Raw genomic sequence first — 21,792 nt, forward strand, 5'->3', positions numbered from 1 at the left:
AGAACTGCACATTTCTGGACTGAGATGTCTGATGTTGTTCCTGGGATCTGTTTGAGCCACTGCTCCAGTTTGGGGGTGACTGCCCCGAGGGCCCCAATGACCACAGGCACCACTGTGGTCTTCACCTTCCAGGACTTTTCCAGTTCCTCCCTGAGGCCCCGGTATTTCTCCAATTTCTCATGCTCCTTTTTCCTGATGTTGTAGTCACTTGGTATTGCTACATCCACCACAACGGCTTTCCTCTGTTCTTTATCCACCACCACAATGTCCGTTTTATATATATATATATATATATATATATATATATATATATATATAGTTTGTGTGTGTGTGTGTGTGTATATATATATACAGTGGGGAAAATAAGTTTTTAGTCAGTCACCAATTGTGCAAGTTCTCCCACTTATAAAGATGAAAGAGGCCTGTAATTGACATCATAGGTAGACCTCAACTATGAGAGACAAAATGTGGAAAAAAAATTTGAGAAAATCATTTTGTCTGAATTTTAAAGAATTTATTTGCAAATAATGGTGGAAAATAAGTATTTGGTCACCTACAAACAAGCAAGATTTCTGGCTGTCACAGACCTGTAACTTCTTTAAGAGGCTCCTCTTTCCTCCACTCATTACCTGTATTAATGGCACCAGTTTGAAGTCGTTAACAGTATAAAAGACACCTGCCCACAACCTCAAACAGTCACACTCCAAACTCCACTATGGTGAAGACGAAAGAGCTGTCGGAGGACACCAGAAACCGAATTGTAGACCTGCACCAGGCTGGGAAGACTGAATCTGCAATAGGCAAGCAGCTTGGTGTAAAGAAATCTACTGTGGGAGCAATAATCAGAAAATGGAAGACCTACAAGACCACTACTAATCTCCCTCGATCTGGGGCTCCACGCAAGATCTCAGCCCATGGGGTCAGAATGATCACAAGAACGGTGAGGAAAAATCCCAGAACCACAAGGGGGAATCTAGCGAATGACCTGCAGAAAGCTGGGACCAATGTTACAAAGGCTACCATCAGCAACACACTACGACGCCAGGGACTCAGATCTTGCAGTGCCAGACGTGTCCCCCTGCTTAAGCCAGTCCATATCCAGGCACGTCTGAAGTTTGCTAGAGAGAATTTGGATGTTCCAGAAGAGTATTGGGAGAATGTCATATGGTCAGATGAAACCAAAGTAGAACTATTTGGTAAAAACACAACTCGTCGTGTTTGGAGGAAAGTGAATGCGGAGTTGCATCCAAAGAACACCATACCAACTGTGAAGCATGGGGGTGACAACATCATGCTTTGGGGCTGTTTCTCTTCAAAGGGACCAGGACGACTGATCCGTGTACATGAAAGAATGAATGGGGCCATGTATTGTGAGATTTTGGGTGCAAACCTCGTTCCATCAGCAAGGGCAATGAAGATGAAATGTGGCTGGGTCTTTCAGCATGACAATGATCCCAAGCACACTGCCAGGGCAACAAAGGAGTGGCTTCGTAAGAAACATTTCAAAGTCCTGGAGTGGCCTAGCCAGTCTCCCGATCTCAACCCCATTGAAAACCTTTGGAGGGAGTTGAAAGTCCGTGTTGCCCGCCGACAGCCCCAAAACATCACTGCTCTAGAGGAGATCTGCATGGAGGAATGGGCCAACATACCAGCAACAGTGTGTGCCAACCTTGTGAAGACTTACAGAAAACGTTTGACCTCTGTCATTGCCAACAAAGGATATACAACAAAGTATTGAGATGAACTTTTGTTATTGACCAAACACTTATTTTCCACCATTATTTGCAAATAAATTCTTTAAAATTCAGACAAAATGATTTTCTCAAATTTTTTTTCACATTTTGTCTCTCATAGTTGAGGTCTACCTATGATGTCAATTACAGGCCTCTCTCATCTTTATAAGTGGGAGAACTTGCACAATTGGTGACTGACTACTTATTTTCCCCACTGTGTATATATATATATATTATATATATATTGCTCAAAAAATAAAGGGAACACTCAAATAACACATCCTAGATCTGAATGAATGAAATATTCTCATTGAATACTTTGTTCTGTACAAAGTTGAATGTGCTGACAACAAAATCACACAAAAATTATCAATGGAAATCAAATTTATTAACCAATGGAGGCCTGGATTTGGAGCCACACACAAAATTAAAGTGAAAAAACACACTACAGGATGATCCAACTATAATGTAATGTCCTTAAAACAAGTCAAAATGAGGCTCAGTATTGTGTGTGGCCTCCACGTGCCTGTATGACCTCCCTACAACGCCTGGGAATGCTCCTGATGAGGTGGCGGATGGTCTCCTGAGGGATCTCCTCCCAGACCTGGACTAAAGCATCCGCCAACTCCTGGGCAGACTGTGGTGCAACGTGACGTTGGTGGATGGAGCGAGACATGATGTCCCAGATGTGCTCAATCGGATTCAGGTCTGGGGAACGGGCGAGCCAGTCCATAGCTTCAATGCCTTCATCTTGCAGGAACTGCTGACACACTCCAGCCACATGAGGTCTAGCATTGTCCTGCATTAGGAGGAACCCAGGGCCAACCGCACCAGCATATGGTCTCACAAGGGGTCTGAGGACCTCATCTCGGTACCTAATGGAAGTCAGGCTACCTCAGGTGAGCACATGGAGGGCTGTGCGGCCCTCCAAAGAAATGCCACCCCACACCATTACTGACCCACTGCCAAACCGGTCATGCTGAAGGATGTTGCAGGCAGCAGACCGCTCTCCACGGCGTCTCTAGACTCTGTCACATCTGTCACATGTGCTCAGTGTGAACCTGCTTTCATCTGTGAAGAGCACAAGGCGCCAGTGGCAAATTTCCCAATCCTGGTGTTCTCTGGCAAATGCCAAGCATCCTGCACGGTGTTGGGCTGTGAGCACAACCCCCATCTGTGGACGTCAGGCCCTCATACCATCCTCATGGAGTCGGTTTCTAACCGTTTGTGCAGACACATGCACATTTGTGGCCTGCTGGAGGTCATTTTGCAGGGCTCTGGCACTCCTGTTCCTTCTTGCACAAAGGCGGAGGTAGCGATCCTGCTGCTGGGTTGTTGCCCTCCTACGGCCTCCTCCACGACTCCTGGTGTACTGGCCTGTCTCCTGGTAGCCCCTCCAGCCTCTGGACACTACGCTGACAGACACAGCAAACCTTCTTGCCACAGCTTGCATTGATGTGCCATCCTGGATGAGCTGCACTACCTGAGCCACTTGTGTGGGTTGTAGAGTCCGTCTCATGCTACCACGAGTGTGAAAGCACCACCAACATTCAAAACTGACCAAAACATCAGCCAGACAGCATTGGTACTGAGAAGTGGTCTGTGGTCCCCACCTGCAGAAACACTCCTTTATTGAGTGTGTCTTGCTAATTGCCAATAATTTCCATCTGTTGTCTATTCCATTTGCACAACAGCAGGTGAAATTGATTGTCAATCAGTGTTGCTTCCTAAGTGGACAGTTTGATTTCACAGAAGTTTGATTTACCCTATTTGAGTAGGTTGGTGGAAAGTTGAGTGGAAGGAAAAAGTGTGATAGAAAAAAAATCCCACAACCAACATGGACAACCACAACCGAAAGATGACTGTGAAACTAAGATTACAAAACAGTTTGCGGGAGATTCCCAGACACAGATGCAACAATGAACAGAAGACATATGCAATGACAAGACGGGCAAAATTTGTTGAGCTGCTCTCGTCCTCAGCGCGGAGGGTGAGAAGTGACTCGTCAGGGGTAAAAAAAAAAAAAAGACTGACCTTTTCCCCAGGCTTCCAAAGTTTTCATGTTAAGTAAAAATAAATGTTATATTTAATTTGGAAATTAAGGTCCTATAGAGTCTGGAAGAAGTGTGGCGAGGCACAGAATCTGCTGGAGCTCCAGAATGAGTTTCACTGAAAGCAAACTTATTGGCGATTACTTTTCACTTGGCAGACAAATATTTTATTTATTTTCTAACGTTCTAAATTTCCTAGTAACATTTTTTGCTAGATGCAAGTTACCATCATCAAATTAAACAGAAATAAAAGCTTGGCAAAGTTGTTACTTTTTCAGTAATATTCTAAGTTTTTAAGGGTCAGTTTTATTAATCAGTTTATTTTTCACTTATTTGACCTTTATTAATACAGGTCGTCTCAATTAGATCCCAGATCTCATCTATAAGAAAGACCCGTTTTGATAAAAAACTAAATTTCAAATTGGATGAGAGAAAACACAACCTGAAGCATAAAAAGCCCTAGACAATTTATCACAATAACAGAGCAGAATGTTTTATCACTTGTGCCATGCAATAAAAAGACAATGAAAAAAATGTTCCCCTTTACCTGCTTGTTCACAAGTCCTTTGTTTTCAAAATACAACATTAAAAAGGAAAGATTACATCCACCCCCACAGTCTCGTTAATCATTTGTTCACCAGCCTGACATGGGAGTATCTGGCTCCTGTTCCTGCATCTTTGAATGATTTGTTGTTCCAACATGATTGCCTTCGCCCTCAGATTGGGTGTTGTTCCCTCCATCCACCAGATGATGGCAGTCGCCCACCGTGCCACTTCCACACGCTCCACTGAACTCCAGAGTAGCACACTGCTCACATAAAGGCTTCAGCCAGTGAAAACACCGGAGTCAAAATGCCAGTAAACCTGCATGTGCCACGACAAAGATGTCAAATTCTCATTTATATTCAAGCATATTGATTATTAGCGATGAGCTGCATAATGCACATTGAAACCGTCTTTCGAAAAGCACAGCAGGGTGACGGCAAGTAGAGGAAGATCAATGCAGTTTGATTTCCTGTGGAGGCCGAACTGAAGAACTGCTGTCATGTAAAAGCCAGCTCTTCCAGCACCACACGGTTGCTTGGTGGTTACTGTGGCCACATGATGCTCGTCTTGTTTATCGAGTTGCATCAAGTATCGTACCCCTTCTTTTATTTATTGAGAAATGGGATGATGAAACACTGAGTCAACACCCCTGCTGCCGTATTGTATTTGTATGTATGGGACAAATGTCAGTGCCGATGACTATGAATAATAATTTATTGTACTCTTTTTTTTTTTTTTTTTAGTTAGAGCTCTCATTTTTCTGGAATTTATCAAGTATAAATAATTTGGCTAGTCTTGTTTGTGACCACTTTTGAATTAAAAAGTTCACATAAGCTTAGACTGCAATGCCTTTAATCTACTTGCGAGAGCCTAAATTGGAATATCATGGCTTTTTAAGTCTGTAATAAGTTCATTCAACACACCTGTGAAAGACAAACATCGTTGGAACGTCCTGCCATTGGCTTTAGAGTGAAATTTGCCTATCAACTGCAGAAAAAAAACCCTTGTGAAGAAACTGGCAGAGGCCGATAAGAGGTGGTCATTATATGAAGTGAAATGAATACTTTACTGACACTGGCTCGAAGGCCGCTCTCAAAGGAAGAAGCCATTATTTCAGAAGCAATTAAAAAGACAGATTAAAGTTTGCATGTTCAAAGATTATTTTTCATTTCCTGTGGTCTGATGACACAAAAATAGATTTTTCAGCCTTAACGAACCTTTGGAGGACAAAGGAGAGACGCTCGCAAACCCGACAACACTATCCCATCTGTGAAGTACAGCGGTGACGGCAGCATCATGTCGGGTTAGTTAGCTACAAAGTGGCTTAAGGACAACAAAATCAATGCTTTAGACTAGTGGCCTTCACAAAACCCGCAAAAAAACTCTTAGAAAAATCCTTCTGTGAGTGGTGGCCTAAAAACCGGGCTCAGTTCTGAGTCAAGAGATAATGATTTACTTTTGGTCCTCATCAGTAGTTGATCCAACTCAAAATGTTCTGGCACTTCGCAAACAGAAAGAATTTTGGTAATCCTAATTGGTGTAAAAAATTTAAGATTTAGTCTGATTTCATGACAGATAATGAGGAAAAATGGTTTCAGAGTAAACGGTAAATGTCTGGTTTCGACTGTATAAGAATGTAAATCTGTTGACTTATGTGCAACGATAGAAACAGGTGAACCTTGTTTGCTCGAGAGCGTCTTCGTCTGCATCATAATACCAGGGGGAAAACAAGAACAAACACGGAGGCTAAAAGGTAGAACAGGATCTCATGTGCATGAGGAATGTGAACTGGAGACAAAATTGGAGAGAAAAATCAAGCTGCCTGTTTTTATTTGTTAAATCAGATGTGTCCTTTGAGGAGACATTAGAAAAATCAGAAGGAAAAACTCACAAAACATGTAGTCACACGCTGTAGCGTATACTGGAATAAGGATTTAGTCAGCATTTCTGTAAATCTGCAGGAATCTTTTAGCACTTCAAGCTATTTCACATTAAGGAGAGCTGTGGAAAGACTAAAGCAGAACGACTAACGTTTCCACTGACACAGCACAAGTCAATTCCACCGTGACCGCAAGATCAAGTGCATAATGCAGGTTTACATCACCTGCATCTGATTATCCAAGAAACCTGCTTAGTCAGTTCCTCTCTGTCCAGGACAATGTCGTCTCAGGCAGCAAACACTTCATAGTCTCAGGAAACAAAAATGTCACAAAAATAAAAGTTGATGAGCGTAAAGCTCAAGGTGAGATGATGAATCCTACTGCTTTATTCTGCATAGCCGTTTCAGAAATGCAAGGAAGCTATACGTGATGTGAAGAAGGCTGATTAGCTACCAGAGGGGATTTTTTTTTTTTTTCTTTGCTTTTTCTAGTGAGCCATCTGTCGCCGAGTTCACACTCTCCCCGCTTACAGAAAAGCTGCCAATAGTCGCTTAAAACCCAAGAACACACACGTTCTGATGGAGATAAAACTTACGAAGCAAAAACTCAACTTTCCGCACAATCAGATTGACAAGCTCATCTGTGAAAGCCCCAGGAAACCTGTTTTTTCCAAACAAGCCTGTGTGGTTTTTATCAAGAGTGCGAATGAAGAACCAAGACAAAACCACCACATTGTGAACAAAAGGCCTAGATGCATTTCAAAATTTTTTTCGCTACATTAAAGTTACAATGTGAGTGACGTCAACCGATTTCACTCATTTAGAAACTGAGATGTTTCCTCAATCCTCCTACAGCTCCATTAGATTGACTAGATCCAGTTCTGGATCCAGTCACATTTCTTAATATGACGTTGCATTGTAACTCTGGCTGCATGGAGCCGTTGTCCTGATGGACAGCCAAGATATCTGCAGCCTCCAGCAGGTTGTTCTTCCAGGTTTGACATGTATTTAGCATGGTAGATCATTCTACCAGATTGTAGAATGATCTACCAATCAGGTAGATGGATGGAGCTACCATCCATCTACCAGATTGGTAGATCTGGTAGATGACTGCTTCCTTGTCAGTGCTAAAGAAAAGCATCCCAACAACAGGATGTGTTCAGCGTAGTGTGCAGATTAGCTTTTCTACTTGCTGCTCAGTTTTGGTCTCATCTGACAAGAGTTTCTTCTTCCTCCATGCGTTTACCGTGTCCTCCACATAGCTTGAGGCAAACGTCAAAGGGGATTTTTATGTGGCTCCCTTTCCTCGCATAAGGGCCAGATTACTGGAGTCAAAGCTAACACTTCTGTTGTGCCGTTGACAGGTCCTCCCATTTGAGCTGTGGGTCTCTGCATCTCCTCCAGTCTCCAGAGGTTCTCACTGGGTTTCTTGGCTGCTTCTCTCTGATTGAGTTCTAGTTTCATAGTCGAACTTAGTGTAAACTTTTCCGCCCCTGATTTTTATTTGCAAGAAATAGCTATTCTATCACACGTGAGAAAGTACTCGTGGGAATAAATACGGCATATTGTATAAGTTCTTGCACAATGTGGCATGTTTTAATTTGGCGGCACATTTCTCCAGCAGTCATATGCTGAGAGGTGGGGTACACGCCGGACTGGTTGCAAGTCCAGCACAGTGTAGAATGATTGTACACATAAATATACAGTTTTGTTGAACTATTCATTAGCTTCCTCTGATTTTCCTTACAAACTTCATTTTATCTCCTTTCAGCAGGTGCTGCAGATTTGCATGTGAACTTGTGAGTGTTTTTCTTATCTGAGCCGTTTCTAATCTCTAAACATGCACAGGAAATTAAAAAAAAATGAAAGCGACTACATGCTACTCAGAATCATTTGTTTCTTATTCAGGAAAATATGTGTCCTTGTAGAATGCAACAAGATTTCCAAGTGTATCACACAAAATGTTTGAAAATGTCCTGTTGTAACTTCACTACCAACACAGTGCTTCTTGTTGTTTTGCATTCAGGGCATGCTGGAAAACACTTCTTTCAGTCCCGCAGTCATCCTTTTGTGAAGAACAATGCAATTTCCTCCAAAAATATGTTTTAATATTTGAGAAAGTACAGACATTTCTCCAGGACATTACCTTTTCTACAGTGTGTTATATTGCCTTCTCATGCTTGCAAAACGAGTCTTCTTGTCTATATTATCATGAAACACGAAAGCTTCACTTTGGTTGATTTCTGAATAAGCCGATTTCACTGATAAATGAGTTTATTAAACATGGAAAACTTTTGTTTTCTAAGGTAATTGTCATCAAGGTAGCTGCCATTTGCCAATAGTTATTGGTTACATCAATTTCTACTGTGAGAAAAAAGATGAATTAAAAGATGCCTATTTTAAAAGTTGTACACAATGGTGAAAGACTCGGCCAAACGGCTGAATAACCACCAACTACATTCTAGTAGCTTTAGCGTATGCATGTCCAATATATATATTATCCATGTTGTCATTCAACAAGATGGTATTAAGCGGTTATTTAGTCAGGCTATGCCACAATTTACCCAGGGTAAATTGGATGCCACACAGACAGGCAACATAAAGTTTTCTGACTATACTCATAAAAGTACTCATAAAAAAGTTTTTTTTTCTTTTTTTAAATGATTTACGTTTCAATAGCAAAGCAGCAGCTCTCCAAACAGATCGTAAACATTGGAAGAGCCCAGGAGCAACAGACAGCATGCAGCGACATGTGTGGGAGTGGCAGTACATCGCAACTGTATGCGTCAAACACCCTGTCACTTCAGCACATTTAAACATCTGGCAGCTTATTAAAACAATTTTAAGTTGTGAGAACAGTTCAATAAAACATGTTTTTTTCTTTTTGCATCTATGGCACTGCTACTGCTAACAAAATTGTTTATTTTCACATACGAGAACCACGATTTGCTGCCGTTTCTGTTAAAATATATCCATGTGCTTGACCTACCACAAGAAGAGCAGTCTCACAGCAACAAATTGAAATGATTTATAAACCAGTTTATGCTTTATACCAATCATAGCTCTCAATGTTTGTTTTCAACACTCACCTATTTCCTTGCCCAGCCTGGAGTGCAGGATGGCGCCAGCAGAGGTGACCACTGCGCAGCTTTTGAAACCACTCCTGCCCTGTAGCTGTTTGCTGAGCTGCTCCAGCGGACGGGATGGCACGAAGTTGGCCCAGCCGAGAGAGGAGAAGGGCTCCTCCAACCCATCCACCATTTTCAGCTGTGCCTGGGCCTTCATTTGACACAGCAACGCTTTGGCGCTCTGGGAACCTTTCCGATGTCCGTTGTAGAAAACGTGGTGTTTGTTCACGCTCATGTAGTCCTTTATGGCGCGCTGCAGTCGGGGGCTTAGCATGCCGATGGATGCGCGGCCTTTCCACAGCCTCCGCACCACAGAGGCAGATCGGGAGAAATAGTAATCTTCCAAGTCAGAAGACTTGCCACCAGTTCTCCTGTCTCCTGCAGTCCTAATTTTGGGCTCAAGATCCTGATCTTCTCTGCCATCCTCTTCATCCTCACCGCCGTTGTAGTGAGTGGCACCAATCTGGTTCTGGTACATTCTCTCACGACTCTGGACTGCAGGGTCTGAATGAGAGCCCACGTTCTCTGTACCAAAGGAGGACCAGGCAGCCAGGCTCTGCGGGTCCAGGTACTCCTGGCGACCCATCTCCTGGCTACCGTAAGTCAAGTAAGGGCTCTGGCTTGCCTCCATGCTGGTCTCTGAGGTTATGGAGCTGGTGGAGGCTCCTGGTCCTGGTTTGTCTCCGAGATACGTTGTAGTTAATTGCAAAGCCTGTTCAGGTCTTAAGCCAAAGACGGCATGCTGCTGATTGGAGGCTTGAATGGAGGCCAGCCGCCTGGTGTCAGGATGCTGGGAGAGTAAAGAGCCAACAGAGGTCAGAGACTCGTCCACACGGGCATCCAGGAAGTAGGAGAGCAGAGCAAGAAAGACCAGAACCCAGGCCAGCATGGCCACCAACAACAGCCTCCGCCACTGCTTCATGCTGGACTTCATTACCGTTCGCTCACATAGACACCCGTGGAGCTGGCCCGCCAACAACAAATCCCCACAGCCAGGACTCAACCCACAGGTCAGCTGGGGAGGGGCTGTAAAACAAACCTCAAAGTTACTGCTTCAGGCAAAAGGGAAACATGTGGAGAGTTACTGCAGATTGGTGAAGCACTCACCTGAACTGATGCCTTTATTTCTTCCTGCCCATGAGTCTGTTATGTGTCCGACGCTAACGGGACCCTGAGGAGAAGAATGGAAACTGTTAGGGGAGTGAAGAAAACATATGTGGGCCTGACAAGTTTGTGCAGTCGGCAAACTTCTGTCTCCTTTCCACACAACTGCTAAGTACATTTGTCACGACTTGCAGCAGTTTTAAGCACGGACCAAACTATGTCAGATTAACTCTAGTCAAAACCCTGGAAATGATTCAGGGACGTCTGAAAATTTCCTCAAGCACAGTTTGAGGTGTATCACAAACTCATTCCTGCTTGTTCAGTCGTCTTTGCTTTGTACATGCATACAACTTTGAGAGGGAACTATAAAAATACCTTACTGATGACATCTTGGGTGCATCAGCCGGTTTAACAAGATTCTATGAAAATTATCTAGACAGAGCTGAATGAACAGTTGAGTGTAAACAGCTTTGAAAGCAGTCGTCAACTTCATGCGCTGAGAGAGAGGCCAATCTGCTCTGTTTTACCAAAGGGTCAAAGCAATTTGCCCAAATTCTTAACCCCAAAGGTCCCAGTTACCATTTAGATAAGCCCCAACAAACTCAATATATTGAGCCGTCAACCTCAGCCTACAAACTCCAAAGCCTCGCCACCGAGACCCAACCACAAGTTCCCAGACAACACGAGATATACCCAAAGGACTCTGGTCTGCATCTGAATATCCTCAGTAGCAAAAGACGGTCCAGCCATCTAAACTCTATTATGTGTGAATTTTTGTTGTTGTTGTTTTTACAAGTTCACAATAGAAAGTGCTAAGTAATCTTATGTGAAATCTATTTAACACCTGTGATATACACAGCCCTTGTTGTCCGTGGCATGCTTAAGTCTGCTCCGCTGAAACCGACTCCTGAAATTTATACATCAGTCCCCAAAACAATTTCATATTAAAAGGCCAGTTAAACTGGATTTAACAAAAAGCAACCAAATCTTTTTATTCAAAGGGTAAACACAGAATGAGCTTTTCAAAAGATGATTTCATCATCTTGTGAAAAAGTAGATAAACCAAAAATGAAAGTCAGTTAAGTCTGCCATCACGTCAAATATTTAAATAACGAATTGCACATTTGCTTTTACGACGTCCATGATCACAATTCATTTTCTATCACGGATTTATCTAATTCTGGGTCATATATTCATGACAAATGAACCAAATGGACAAAATTCCCGCTTAGTCTCCTTAATTTTAAGAAAATTCACAGAGAATGATTATGCACATAAGTCTCACCATTTATTTTCCGTTTCCTCTTTTGACGCGACGCGTGAGTTATTATTGGAGCACAAACTGATCCAGTGATTCAGAGGTCGCTATTAACACAATGCCAAAACCAGAGCGTGACGGTTTCTTTTATTCCTTGTTGCAGTGAGTCCCACAGTAATTACTAACTAACAGTATCATTAACTGACTGGCTCACTTTTAACATCTTTGACAATTCTCTTGTGTACAATGCGTTGGATGGATTCTGTGAAACACACAACAACAAAGGTGAATAAATGAAGCATTAAATTGCCTCAGATCTGTGGTCTACAACCACATGCAATTATGAGTTTCGGTCTCTTAATGCTTGAGCGTTTTTGTCAACAGAACGAGAGAGAGATCGGGGTAGAGAGGAGCAGAGCTAAGCATGAGAGTTAAGCCTCCTCCAGTCCTAATTACAGCTTCCTGTCTCCGTAGCTGTCGAGTCCTGCGGAGTGCAGCAGAAGTGATCTCAGGTGGCCCTGTAACCCGGCCTCTTTGGTCATGCAGAAGACCAAAGCTCATCCTGCTGACACTGAACTCAAAGACAGGAAAGCAGCGGGGAGCAAGTGGGCTAGAGGGAGCTCCAACAGTATGGGAGAAAGAAAAATACTGGATGGAAAAACATGCAAGCTCATGTATCTGCACGAATGCATGCGACTGTGGCTGAATAGATACATCTGGCACGGACAGATGAAAGCAGATATTTGCACACCGGTGTATAAAGAGACAACCTTTTTTTCTTTTTACCTGCTGTCTGACAAATACATCAGGCGGATCTTTTCCTGTTTAGGGTCAGCTATATTACCAAAGCTGTTTTTATTAGCACCATTTCAGAATAATGAGATGGGTTTTTTTAAAGATACATTTTCCTAACAGTCTTCAAATGCAGAAGTTTATACATTTCCTTACTATTCGGTAGCATTGCCTTCTAAACTATATGACTTGTTTTAAATGTAAAGTCTACTTTTTTTAGGTTTATATCATCTTATTCCCTCAACAAAAGTCATACCTGGAGTGTTGCTTTGATTCTTTCATTAACGTTTGAGGAATCCTGCGAAGTTTCGTGACGTTTCTCTTGCAGAAGAACATCCACACAACGTGACGCTGTCAACACAATATAATGCACAGTTTACATTGTATTCTAGTCTGCTGGCTTCACTTTTTTTTCTCCAAATATAATAATGGTCACTATACCAAACATTTCAAATGATTTTTGTTTCATGAGACCAAACTACAAGTCGCAGAAACCAAGATATTTTCCCAGAATGTATTTGAAAGTTTTATCAGAATTTTATTTATTTTTTGTCATTCTTAGAGTAACGTCTTCTTCCTCTCCCAGTCCATGAGCCATTGTACTGTGAATAATGATGCTTGAACAGATCCACAAGTCTCTTCCTGATATCTTAAATTATTCATTTTGATTGCTCAAAATCACACAATAAAACCGTGTTTAAAGTGCATCTTAAACACTCTCACAGGTGTGGATCATTCATACCGCTTGAAGGTACAGTAATCAGTAATTCAAATCTGTGACTTTAGTAATCCTAATTTTAGCCAACTAAAATATATAATGTCACGCAACGAGGGAGTGTTTACCACGATCTGGTTTCACTTGGTTTTTACCTGTATTGGGTTAAAATGTTCATGCCCTTTTCTAAATAAACAAATTGGCACAACATATTGCTTTGGAAAATCTTACAGAAAGCTCAATCTTTGACCTTAAGGCAACAAGCCTTCAGCACAGATCAGACAGTAATAATAGGTTGAACCTTCATAGAACAAATGGGGATAAAGTGCAAAAGGCAGCATGTACAAACTGAAAACAACAGCATCGTTTTGAAGAGAAACGCACAACCGGAAAAAAGACAAACCACACAAAACACACAGGTGCTTTACAGTAGTGCTGTGAACAAGCAAATGTCATCTGTATGCAGGCACGTGCAGAGGGGGGTGCTGGGGGTGCTTGAGCACCTGGCCTTTTTGCTCCTTGCCCCCAAGGGCCCTTTTGGTCAATTTCTTTTTTTTTTGTTGGCATTATTATTTTCCAAGTCCTCTTCTGACACATGATAACATGTACTAAAATTATTAGTCAGTTTTTTTTTTTTTTTTGTACAACATAATAAGTCGGTCTTATTGTTACCTTTGACCTTTTGACCTTTTGCCCGTGACGCATGACGCAGTTGCCTCTCGCTTAGTGAGATAAAGCGGCTAACTGGAGTTCAATGTAGTGAACGTTCCAGATTACAGAACAGTTTTTGGTGAATTAACTGTTCACCAAAACGTTTTTGGTGAATAAAGTGGAGTAGACTTGCTGCTTGTCAGATGACGGAAAACGTTGAACGTATCGTTTCTGCTTCAGCTCGGAGTCGCGGTTTAAGCAGAGAGGTAATGAAATACAACAGACACTGACAGGTCTCTGCGTCTGCCTTTCTCTGAAGAACTACTGAGCGAGAGGAGACAGCCAGGTGAGGAGAAACTGTTCTTATCTATCATTCAGTATTTTTATCATACAGACATTAGGCTGTTGTTGTTGTGATATTAGCTAGCTGCTAGCTAACGACTTTGCTAGCAAAGCTAGATAACTAAAAAACTTCTTCCCTGTATTGTTAATGATATCAGTCATTCTTCAGTATCGCTTATGCAATAAGGGCACATCGCCCGTCCAAAACAGATCATCTCCATAATGAATATATGTCCGATCTTCTAATTTCCTTTGCTGCATAACGTACATTTCATTTATTCTAGCATTAGGTAAATGTATCTTGAAGGAGAATAACACTTAAATAAAAGTCCAACAAGGATATTCATTTAGAATTAAAAATAACTCGCCCTGAATTACCATGATAGATATAATGAATGTAATAAAAGTGACATTAATGAAGGGGAAAAAAACTAAATCCAGACTTTAAGTACCATTTAGGATCTGGTTCGCAGAGTATGAAGTTAAATTTGTTTCCCAATTATTCAATGGAAACAAAAAACTAACCTCAGTTAAGTAAAATTTAATTGTAATCAAAACTTTTGGAATTGTAATGACTCCTTTTAAAAAAAACCGTTTTGTTTAAAAGACCTTTTTTAATTAAATAACTCATTTTTACCAAACAAACATTTATTTGCACACATCAGAAATCTTTTGTTGTGATTGCCCACGATATCATGTGAGAATGAGCAAAACTTTGAGTCACAAACAAAAACTTAGAATAGCATGAAAAGATTTCTGACAAGCGCGAATCAGTTTGGTTTTCAAAAAAGAAAGTTAACTTCATGAGTCAAAAATGTGTGATTTAAATTTTTTATAAAGTTTTTTTTAAGCAAAACTCAGTAGGCTTTTCTCATGGTGGCATGCATTAACAATTCAATTTTTTCTTTTTTTCTGCAGTCCCACGTTAAAGTTTGATGCAGCTCTGCTTTCCTGAATGGACCGTCTTCATCTGCACTGCGAGTGCAGCAAACAGGCAGCTCTTTTTTTTATAGATTACTGTCCACTGAAAGGTTGCATTGTGCCCTTGTTTATATTTTTAATAGTGTAATTCTGTAAAGACAAAATATGTCTGGTGGTCCAGCTCTGATTTACATATCTTGCTAAATTGCTGGTTTGAATATTGAAATACTTTCCTATAACAAAATAGACCTGCAGAAAGAAATTACTAATAAAATATCTTACATAGGCATAGTGTTATGCTCTATATGGAGATGTTCGTTAGCTTTGATTGTATATCTCACAATTTTGTAATTTATCGTTGTTTATTAAACTCTGAAAGCTGAGAGGCTGTTAATATTCTGTCCTAGAATGCGGTTAGATGGGCCCTTTTTTTGTTGTTGAGCACCTGCCCCTTTAGTGGTCTCTGCACGGCCCTGTCTGTATGCATTACTGCTGCGTGGCACCCCGCTGAAGAAGAAAGCGCCCTAAGGCGTGACGTGCAGGCATACGTGTGCCCGATGGTCGCTCAACCTCACCTGATGGTGACCAAGACGTGCGTTTCTGTTGCTGTAGTGAAACAACACGCGTGTGCGGCACAGATGGAGAGGCGGAGGTGGAGGACCGAGCTACTCTGGTGAGCTCTTCACAAAGGAACAACAAAACGGAAAGCACGGAAAAGCGACGACGCCAGACATCAAACGCTGACTAAATGACTTGGCAGGAAACAAAGAGCATCAAAAGGAGCCTTTTGGAATATAAATGAAAATGGATTGGAAAAAAAAAACGAGTAGCTCAGAAAAAACGATGGGTGTGTGCAAGTTGTTGGCACACAGATAAAGAAAACACCTTTGCGAATTTTATGGCACCTGTGACGCATAAGCTGAAAGAAACGCCAACTACAAATATGGCAAAACCCAACAGTCAAGACAGACTGTAGCAACAAGCACGTCAAAACATTTAGGCAAGTTGTGGTCTGCCTACAACGACTTCAGGTATACAGAAATACATGAATAGGAGTAACAACAATTAAATGTGTTTTGTCATGTTTGTTTTGTTTTTTTTACAAATAAGCATAAAAAAAATAAAATAAAAAAAACGTGCTGCGGACTAAAAAGCCGCTTTCGCCGGGCAAGGAATGGAACGGAACGTCCGGGCAAGGAGTGAAATGGAACGGCATGCTTCTGTCCGGTTCCACCCGTACTGCAGCCCTGTTGTGTTTACATATAAATGAGGGCGGCATCAAAGCTGTACCTGACGTCATTATTTTTGAAATTAAACAATGGTTATGATGTAGCCGGCCGAAGCCTTTTCCTCAGAGATGTGGCGGAAAACTTTCTTTCCTTGTTGATCTAGCTCATTCTGTACTCATTCATCAGCGAGTAAGCGGAGGGAAAAAAATTACCTCATCATGGAGCCGGGTAACAGCAGAATATTGAGAGGAATTCATTGCAAATTAAAAATAATAATAAAAATATTAAATAAAAAGAGCACTCTTTACAAAATACAATAAGAACAGTTTAGTGAGAGCCAGCTAGACCCGATCAATGTCCGACTGCAAAATAACCAACGGCTGACTCTAAACCAATCAGCTGCTGATTCTAAGCAGCCCCACTTGGCCGGCCCGATCGATAGGAACCACAGCTCTTGTGGTTCCAAGGAGCCGGGTGGAACCGGGTCGGAAGTTCTAATGCAAACACGGTCGGCCCTACTTTGAACCTGTGCCGTGCCGTTCCGTTCCGTTCCTTGTAGTGCGAAAACGGCAAAAGAGTGTTGCACAACTGCAAACAAACCAAAAACATGGCCATCCATCTCTAACAACGCAAACACGGAAAGCACTGATGAGAGAAGCGTCCAAGGGTTGCCCTAGGGTAACTTTAGAGTAGCTACAGAGACGCACAGCTCAGGTGGGAGAATCAGCTGACAGGACACCTATGTAGACTCGCACTACACAATCTGGCCTTCATAGGGAACCGATTGTTAAAGGAAAGACATAAGAAGTCTTGTTCAGTTTGCCTCCACATACTATGTGGAGGCTTTTCTTAAGCAGTAACAGAGGGGTTGTTTGAGAGTGTTGGGATGATGGGTGAGGCCAAATACAGAACAATCCTCTAAGAAAACCTATTTCTAGGCAAACACATTAAGAGGCTCAACAGATCCAGGCATATTTAGGTATGTTAAAATGACTCAAAGTCTGAACCTGAATACAACTGCAAATATTCCACAGACCTGAAAACCTGCTCTTCTCAGACAGTCTTCACCCAGAATGACGGAAGTTGTCAACATGGGCTATTTTACAGAGAATAGGCTAAAGTTTCAGTCTCCAGATGTACAAAGCTGGTGCAGAGTTCTAGCTGCAAAATGTGGCTCTAAAATGTTACACAAATTTCTCAAAGATTTTTTACAATAATTTAAATGTGTAATTTTTTTGTGTTGACCCACTAACATGAAATTGTGTTTTTTGGTAAAAAAAAAAAAAAAAAAAGTGGTAAAAAGCTAAAACCTCCAAAGGCTATTTGAACATCAGTGTACGTAGATTACTGCAGATGTCTCCAAGATTTCTGTGGTTGGCTCCGTTTTCCTACACACCGCATCAGCAAAATGATTTAAATGAACTAATGTCAGCTGGAAAATACATTATCTCAGTTTTCCTGCGTTTCTCTAAGCTGAAATGCGCAGAGCCATCAGGGTGTCCTCAGGAGGATCGTTAGGAGAAAACCCTCAAAGAAAGGGAGTTCCAGTCGAGAGACGGACAAGTTATCGCACGTCTAGTGATGACAGACATTTCTCAGACATTTAATCCAGTCATGGATTAATTTAGCTATACACAATATGTTTTAGTAAATGGATATTTCTGGTTTTAAGAAAAATAAGCCAATAAAACCTTTGCCTGAACAGTGTAATTAAAGTAATACCTACTCAGTGGTAATCGGTGGCAAAATTGGACAAAAGATAAACATTTAAATGAGCATTGTTGTGAGTGGCTAGAGATGCCAGGCTAATGATTCTTCCAAAAACAATAGCAGTTTGTCACCTTGTTGGTTCAATTATCTTAATAAGCTTAGAGGTGACATTCAAAAGAATAATAAACTCAGGCAGATGCAGAAATACACACAGCTGTTTCCGGACAACAATAAGAATAAAATGAACCTCTATGAAGTCTATGAAGAATATTAAAATATCCAGAATCTGAATTTTAAGATTCAAAGTGAGCATTTTTGTGTATATATATATATATATATATATATATATATATAGCTACCGCAGTGTACACAAGAACAAAGAACGGCTCTCAGTGAGGCTTCAGTCCTTAGGACTTAGTAAAGATCCGTCCAGAAGAATCGGATCGTTCCTGAATGTCATATTACTATATTGCAGACTTTGGTCACAGCGTTGTCCCATATATGCAACACCTCAGTCAACACCTCCACACAATAATTCAGCGCATGAGTGACAACTTTTTTTCCATCAGATGCAACATGTGTCTCAGTCAGTACAGCTAGCTTTGCTAGCACAGATCTTACCTTTCTTTAAGCTTTCCTTCCAAGTGACGCTAAAAGTTGGACGAAGTATCACTGTCTGTGAAAGCGAAGCGCTGCTAATTTTACATGTCGCCATATCAATTTATGCAGCGCTATTATATTATAGACAAACATCTCCTCCCGCTCAGAGGAAACCACTGCGCATGTCTGGAGCTCCGAGTGCGAGTAAAGGTGGAGGCGATGGGTGACAACAGACACTAAGTCACGTTATTGCTCGGATTTTACGGCGCCACCTTAAGTCCCTGAACTTCACATTTTAACGGAAGAGCAACGCGACTTGGATGTAACGAGTAACGCGACACTTTTGTAGAAATGTAGTGAAGTAGAAAGTACAGATACTTACTGTAAAATGTAGTGGAGTAAAAGTAGAAAGTCCCCATTATTAAATCTACTTAAGTAAAGTACAGATACACGAAAACTGTACTTAAGTACAGTAACGAAGTACTTGTACTTCGTTACTTACAGTAACGAAGTACTTGTACTTCGTTACTTCCCACCACTGGTCTACTGTCGAGATCGACTCAAAACCGGTCGATCGCAATCTACGTATTAAGCACCCCTGTGCTATACAAATCAAATTTGATTGATTAGTTCAAGCCTCTTTTTTTTTTTTTTTTTTTTTTTTTACAAACAAACTACAAAGTTTTACATCCATCAACAATGTAGCACTCACCAGCTCTGTTTGCAATAAATAAATGATAATCAAATAACTGTGGAGATTTTATTCCACAGCAAACCGTGCACAAGTATTGCGTAACTTGCCAGTGGCATGACTGTGCTTGTATGAACCATTCAGAAAATTATAGATTACAGGGTCAGGATTTCCATTTATCTCTATGGAAACTATTGCAATCTGATCTCTTGTCTTTGCACATTTCCTTCCTTCCAGCTCACTGCGACATTTCACTATTGATTAAATAAACTGACAATCACCACATCCATTCATGTTTTAATGCCTAGTCTGGTTGATGCTTGATCGTTGATTAGGGAGTAGTTGCGGTGTAGCTGGGTTTCAGGCAGGTTTTTTGGTAAATCACAAAGGCCCTTACAGATGACGTGAGGTTTGACTGTGACTGAGGCGCATCTATGCGGCATGGTAGCAAGATTTTGTCCTCCACACTCTTTCCATCTCAGTGCTTTCGTCCTGAATTCCCCTTACCCAAAGGGATTTTAATGACCAAAACTTTCTGTGGTTGTTTGCACAAAAAAAAAAAAGAAACTGCAAACACGCATTTTTCTAGCCAAAATTTATGAGGCTGCCTCATGCATCTTCAGTGTTTGGGGACTGCACATCCCTGTTAGCCTCATTTCTTTTTCTGCTACTGGCTTTAAATAACGCTGCACTGAAATATTGGCTGACAGACTGACGCTAGAGTCTCCGGAACACAGATGCATCGACAGTGTTCATCCCTAAAAGCGCTACGAGGTTGCAGTTGTCAGGCAACACTGGCAAGATAATTAAATGTTTGTTAGGAGTCATTCCAAAAATGCTAAAATACGTACATGTTCCTTTTAACATGACAAAATGCTCATCCTTGAAGAGATAATGGCTTGTTTTGTCAACACAGGCAGCATTCTGACATCTGGCCCATAATATTGTTTTTAGTCTATGTTTACTTACTCGCTTACTCATTTCATGTCTATGCACCAACTAATTAACCTGACGCACCAGATGGACTGCTGCACTGAACCAACTGGGAGGTAATCTACAGCTACTGGAAGGCACTTTCAAAGACATTTTTTTTGTCAAAAAGCAAAATTATTAGCAATAGTCAAAAAATAAAAAACATTCACTTATTGTTTTTTTTTTGTTTGTTTGTTTGTTTGCAGCTTAAAATTAGACCAGCATTTCATTGTGGTATTCTTTTTTCCTGAACAACTTTGTCGAGACAACCCAAACCATCAACAAGCTTTTTCAACCATCTGAATAATTTTGAACAAAAATTGGATTTGTGATGTCTAGGGTGTTTTTAAACCCACAAAACAAAATTGGATATCTGCAGTGAGTGATTGTCATTCTTTAAACTTCTGCAATTTCCATTAATATATGGCAAAAAAAGAAAAAGACTTAACAGCACTCTTAAGGAAGATGTGTAAAATGCCTTAATGTATAAATTAATCATTTGAATCTTACGGAGAGAAGCACTTTACCGTTCCCCTTTGCACAATCTTGTCAAATTATCCAGAGTCCGGGATCCTCTTATGCTCTCCTCAGTTCTCTATGACATTTAGGTCAGCGCACAGACAGTAACGGAAGAATGGTGATTTTATTTTATTTTTTTTATGTTTATCCGCCTGTGTAAATTTGAATCATTTTTCTGTTGAAAGATGATGATTCACATCTCGTGGCGTTTTAAAAGAACTGATGATGTACTCCAACAGAATGGCTTGCTTTAAACCGTGGCACCAAGTCCCAGCATGTTCTGCTTCGGCCTCCTGTAATATTCTCATTGCAGTGAACCTCAGCTGCAATTTGATAGCCATGTAAGTACGGACCCTGAAGCTTATAGCCGTTCACAATATCAAAGAAAATTCCCTTCATGCTGCCCTGCTGAGAAACCAGTGGGAGAAAGCCCATGTTCTGAATACTTTAATCGAAGCCACTTTGAAAAATTTATCAGACAAGTTCTGTGCTGAAGTTTGAGTTTCGTCACAAAAAAAAGAGAGAAAAGAAAAAAAAGTACAACGATTTGGCATTGACGGAAGATAAAAAGAGAAAGCTGGGGATTGCTCACAGGCTTTCATCTCAACAAGGAAATAATTATTAATAAATCACACTGTGTGGTTAGAGGGATATGGCTAGAAATAATTACACTTGCATTAAAATAAACTTACATAAAAGTGCAAGTTAGACGAAAATTAAAAAAAAACAAAAAACGTTTTTCTACAAAACCAGCAGCAATTCCTCACTTTTTCTGCACATTACACTTCAAAAATAGCATCGTTTAAAATCAAATCTGAACCAGAAGATATTCTCATAAAATACTAAGTCCTTACACATCTGTGTGCTATGTGAAAGAAAAACTAACAAAAATGGTCTTTAATTGTTCCACCTTGAAGCAATGTTATGTTGTTACATTTAGCAAACAAACCC

General features: G+C 40.9%; 1 protein-coding gene across 2 annotated transcripts in view; it reads right to left on the bottom strand.

The window, feature by feature from the left end:
- st6gal2a (ST6 beta-galactosamide alpha-2,6-sialyltranferase 2a) overlaps positions 1 to 21,792 on the bottom strand; it is a 68,469-nt gene that overhangs the window by 28,161 nt on the left and 18,516 nt on the right. The window contains exons 2-4 of one of the 2 annotated variants that reach the window (XM_081602035.1): positions 12,748 to 12,842; positions 10,445 to 10,508; positions 9,299 to 10,363 (exon numbers count right to left, since the gene is read on the bottom strand). In XM_081602035.1, the coding sequence (XP_081458161.1) occupies positions 9,299 to 10,363; positions 10,445 to 10,508; positions 12,748 to 12,842 (1,224 nt within the window). The remainder of the gene's footprint in view (positions 1 to 9,298; positions 10,364 to 10,444; positions 10,509 to 12,747; positions 12,843 to 21,792) is intronic. The other variant, XM_081602038.1, reaches the window with a different exon arrangement.

The sequence above is a fragment of the Poecilia reticulata genome, chromosome 2, assembly GCF_904066995.2.
Source record: "Poecilia reticulata chromosome 2, P_reticulata-male-v2, whole genome shotgun sequence".
NCBI classification, from domain to species: Eukaryota; Metazoa; Chordata; class Actinopteri; order Cyprinodontiformes; family Poeciliidae; genus Poecilia; species Poecilia reticulata.